The sequence below is a fragment of the Triticum dicoccoides genome, chromosome 1B (assembly GCF_002162155.2).
Source record: "Triticum dicoccoides isolate Atlit2015 ecotype Zavitan chromosome 1B, WEW_v2.0, whole genome shotgun sequence".
Classification (NCBI taxonomy): Eukaryota; Viridiplantae; Streptophyta; class Magnoliopsida; order Poales; family Poaceae; genus Triticum; species Triticum dicoccoides.
The window spans coordinates 430,396,405-430,400,631 of record NC_041381.1 but is presented as its reverse complement, the minus strand read 5'-3'; the positions used below and the strand labels follow the sequence as shown (position 1 = coordinate 430,400,631).

The 4,227-nt window shown below is 55.8% G+C and overlaps 1 protein-coding gene across 1 annotated transcript; it reads right to left on the bottom strand.

The window, feature by feature from the left end:
- Nucleotides 1-1,831: 1,831 nt before the first annotated feature.
- LOC119339328 (BOI-related E3 ubiquitin-protein ligase 1-like) lies at nucleotides 1,832-3,502 on the bottom strand. The gene is made up of 3 exons (XM_037611438.1): nucleotides 3,055-3,502; nucleotides 2,684-2,964; nucleotides 1,832-2,580 (listed from the first exon to the last, which is right to left on the bottom strand). The coding sequence occupies exons 1-3, from the start codon at nucleotides 3,197-3,199 to the stop codon at nucleotides 2,026-2,028; spliced, it is 981 nt and encodes a 326-aa protein (XP_037467335.1). The 5' UTR covers nucleotides 3,200-3,502; the 3' UTR covers nucleotides 1,832-2,025.
- Nucleotides 3,503-4,227: the final 725 nt, after the last annotated feature.

Genomic DNA, 4,227 nt, shown 5'->3' with positions numbered 1-4,227 from the left:
ATATCTATGAATACTTCGATGCATGCAACACAAGTGGCATCTATAAGCTTCGCCTCCAACATCAATGGGCAATTGTATCATGGGAGTGTCAAAAGTGGTCACCTTGCTTGGCACGACTTCAACACGAACCCAAGTGCTACAAATGTCAAAGATAGGGTGATTATTGTTCAACTTCATCGACTATTTTCTTCATCTCTTAGGGATTTATCTAGTAGGAGATGATAGCCTTTTGATGGATTGGCGGCTAACTTCTTTTGTCACTTGTGGTATGTAGCTCAACATTTGCATAATAACTGTTCAAAGACTGAGGGGGAAAGGTAAAGCATTCACTTTGAACAATTGTTGCATGGAGATTGAAAATGAGAAGTGGAAGAGCTACGTGAACAATGATTTCCAAGAAGAGCTTGGTTGGAGAAGCAACACAAGGTGATGATGATGATGACAACGCCGACGACGATGCATCAAGTGGCGAGGATGGGAAAAGAAGCCACATTCCCAACTCGGTTGCTCCTAAAAAGAGGCCTGGTGAAAGAAAGGACGATAATGAGAAATTGAAGAAGGGAGGAGATAATGACGTGAAGGAATCACTGGACACCAGCATGACTATAAGAAAGGAGATGGTCGAAGAAACAAAAATATTGATGGCCAAAGAAATGGAGGAGCGGAGGGAGGCCAGGAAAAGGAGGAGGACGGTCGAGAGAGGAGCACGGGGGGCAAGGGGAGGAAGGCGGAGGTTGAGGAGATGAAGGTGGCATGGAAGAAAGAATCAAAGAGCATTGAAAATGACAAAAGAAACATGTTCATGAACACAAATTGGTCTTAATGTGAAGGCAAGAGCATATTTGGAGATTTTGTCGCGATCAAGTGTTGGCGATGAGATCTATGGTAGGCTTCATGGGTGGCATGAGAGGATGCATGGATGCCATGGTGACAATGGTGCCTATGACGACAATAGATGCATGGGTCACAATGGTGCCAATGATGGAAATGAAGAGGATGCGAGCACTAGTGGGGAACGTATCCGGTGCACACAACCTTATGGTGCTACGAGTGCACAAATCGTACATAACGTACATCTATCGTTTCACCAAATATTCAGATACAAATTAGACCTACAACTCTAGAAACAACAAAAATATATATTCAAACATTGTTATGAATAATACACTCTTTTTAGAATGGGTCATAAATTTGGCCCATTAGCATGGTAACTGCTGAATTTGTTGTTTCTGTTTCTCCAGCTGTAATTCAATTATTATTTCTGGTGACATGGTAGACATATGTTATGTGCACACACCAAATTATTTCAGAATTTTTAAACACCCATACAATGATTTTGGATGGCTGGTGCACTGGTAGCAGCACAAGGCCAGATGTACCGGATAAGCATTCCAGTGTGGTGAGTCCAAGCCGGAGTGAGATTTCACTGCAAGTAGTGTATCCGTAGGCAGTAAGCACGCGCTCACCTTCATTTCTGCGGCACTCCCCCTCTAAGCATGGACATGGTCACGGCCGGCCGCGCGTGAACCTGCCCGTCTTTGTCCAGTGCAGCAGAATGGTGATGATCAAAGACGGAACGGGGCGTGCGAGCAACCGACAGCCCTGCCGTGACCCCCGCTCCCGTACGTCCGATCGGGATCGCGCGTACCCCCGTTTCCCGCCACTTCCTCCTGCCCGCCTACCCAACCACCCCTCGTCCCCACGCCCTGCTTCAACCAATTCGCCTCGCTCCCGAGGCGGCAACTGCCACAACTGCGCCGCTCAGCGCTCCGTAGGCCTAGCCGTGCCGTGCGCGGTAACAAAATCCACCTAATCAACGCGTTGCTAGCAGTAAAAACTGTCACGCAAGATTCAAATCAAATTAGTAAAGATTTACTAGATCACCAGCAAAAGAGGTGAAGCGATCATGGAGGGATCAGTTCACTAGCACGGGAGAAAAGAGAGGAAGGAATTATGCACCCTGTCTGATCTGATCTACTACAGCTTTTCCATGGTTCTGATTTCATGATCCGGCGGGGACCCGTTTCACGCGAAGAAGACCTGCACGGTGCCGGTGATGGGGCAGCGGCACGCGGGGCAGGCCGCGGCGGCGGCGGTGCCGGCTTGGGAGGCAGAGGCGCCGGGATCGCACGCGGCGCACACGCAGAGGTGCCTGCACGGGAGCAGCACGGTGGTGGCCGGCCGGAGCCGGCACGCGCGGCACGGCCTGGCCGGTGGCGGGGCCACCACCTCCACCACCCTGTCAGGGTCGATGAAGCCGGACTCGGCGTCGTCCGCCGCTCCCTCGGCCTCCTCGGCGGCCTTGCCACTCCCAGCCTGCGCTGTGGCCGCTTCCTGCTGCAACTGCGCGTGCAGCGCGGCCGCCGTGGACTGGTCGGACATTGCCTTGGCTTGCCACGACGCCGCCTCCGCCCTCAGCCTGGCCAGCCGCTCCTCCAGCTCGACGCCGCGCCGTGCCGCCTTGAAGGTCTCCGCCTCCACCTCCCTGACCCGCCGCGCGGCCAGCGCCTCTGCGGCGCCCAGCAGCGAGCGGTTCTGCCGACGCCTCGTGTCGGCCAGCGCAAGCCGGAGTCTCTCCGCCTACAAAGGAAGAACGAACCCACCATCATCACAACATCCACCATGTAGATCGATCGATCGATGGCAAGGCCAAAACCAATCAAGCAAGCGCGCGGATCCTCACGTGTTCCTGGAGCAGCCGGTCGATCTCGTTGTTGTGCCGCCCGCACTGAGCGGCGAGCTCGCCGGGGAGAAGGGACGACGTCGACGACGTGCACGCCACGTGCTCCGAGCCTCCCTCGTCGAAGTCGAGCCGCAGGCCCGTCGCCGCCGGCCGCCGGTGCAGCTGCGCCAGGTGTATCACCTTGTGCCCGGGAGAACCCTGCGGCGCCTGTAGGGAGAAGAGGCGTGCCGGCGGCGCCACGGTCTCGCGCGGCCGCTTCCGCCCGTTGCCGCCATCTGCGACTGCATCGACCAAAGATGTGTGTTACGCCTCAATCACAACCGTCATCGAGAAGGAGAAGGTAATCAAGCAGCACGCGATGCGTCGGTTACCTCCATCTCGTCGGGAGAAATCCATGAAGAGGGGAGGATGCTGCTGCTGCCCCTGCTGCTCCAGCGACGGCGCCACCATCTCCTTGCGCGGCTCCATCGGCGCGGCGCAGCCTCTGCCCACAACCCGGACGCCCAGATCACCCATCCGGCCGGGGGAGCGATCACCTCGGAGCGGAAGTCGGGGACGGCTAAAGCAGCAGCGGCGGCGTGGGCGACGCGCAGGCGGCGAGGACGAGGAGGCGCGATTGCCGGTGGCTGCTGCTGCAACAGGGCCGCGCCGCTGCCATTGCCCCGTTCGTGCTATTTGAGGCGTGAAGCGCGTGCGTGGGGAAGAGGAGTTGGATGGGATGGCGGTAGGAGGCGCGGGGATGCGATGGATGAGAGAGTTGCGGCGGGGGGTGGGCAACGCAAACGCAACGCGACTCAACTGTTCCACCGTCCCTCTCGTCTTATCAGGGTGGCGTGGGCGTGGGCTTTCAGCTTTTGCTGGCTCCTCTTTTCCCTCGCTCTCTCCCGTGAATCGTGATGGCAACGTCAGCCTCGCCGTCGTGCCCGGCTTTCCCTACGTGCACCACCCACCCCACAGCTGCATCTGCATGCACGCCTTGAAGAATCCCCCGTCCAAAACCCAACAGCTCAAACCAAATGTTTTAACCGCTTTCCTGCGTTATTGTGCTGTTGGATCTACACGCAGATGAGTCAGATGGCCATCGACATATTGCACGTAGATTAATTTTACTATAACCGGGTCGTTGTTCTCACGTCGTATTAATTGGACATTTGGACGCTGTTCCTCGGTCCTCTGTCCAAGTAAGTAAATCTACTTCCAAGGACTCCCAACAGTGCCACGACGGCTAGTAGAGTAGGCATCGGATGCTAGGCGCTCTTGACTCTCGTGTCTTTTATTCTGTTCATTCGTTCGTTTGGTCAAGCCTCAAGCGGGCAGCATCTATCTATCTGTAGCCGTGGGCTTTCGGCGTACGGGCCGAGAGGAAAGAGACGTTGCACTGCATCCACATGACAACAGGGAGAGAGAGGGAGAAAGAAACGTCGGTTTGACGGAGGCTTCTCTGCGCTGCACGCAGCAGCCAGGGGTGAGATGAAAATGAAAAGAAAGGCCAGGCCGCAGGCGGCAGCATCGATGGTGTTCCGACTCCCAAGCAGGAAATGCAG

Excerpts from the sequence above, each read along its gene's own strand:
- LOC119339328 (XM_037611438.1), bottom strand. The coding sequence starts at position 3,199 with ATGGGTGATCTGGGCGTCCGGGTTGTGGGCAGAGGCTGCGCCGCGCCG. Across the intron at positions 2,965-3,054 it reads TTTCTCCCGACGAGATGGAG|TCGCAGATGGCGGCAACGGG; the intron begins GTAACCGACGCA and ends TGGTCGATGCAG. Across the intron at positions 2,581-2,683 it reads ACCGGCTGCTCCAGGAACAC|GCGGAGAGACTCCGGCTTGC; the intron begins GTGAGGATCCGC and ends CTTCCTTTGTAG.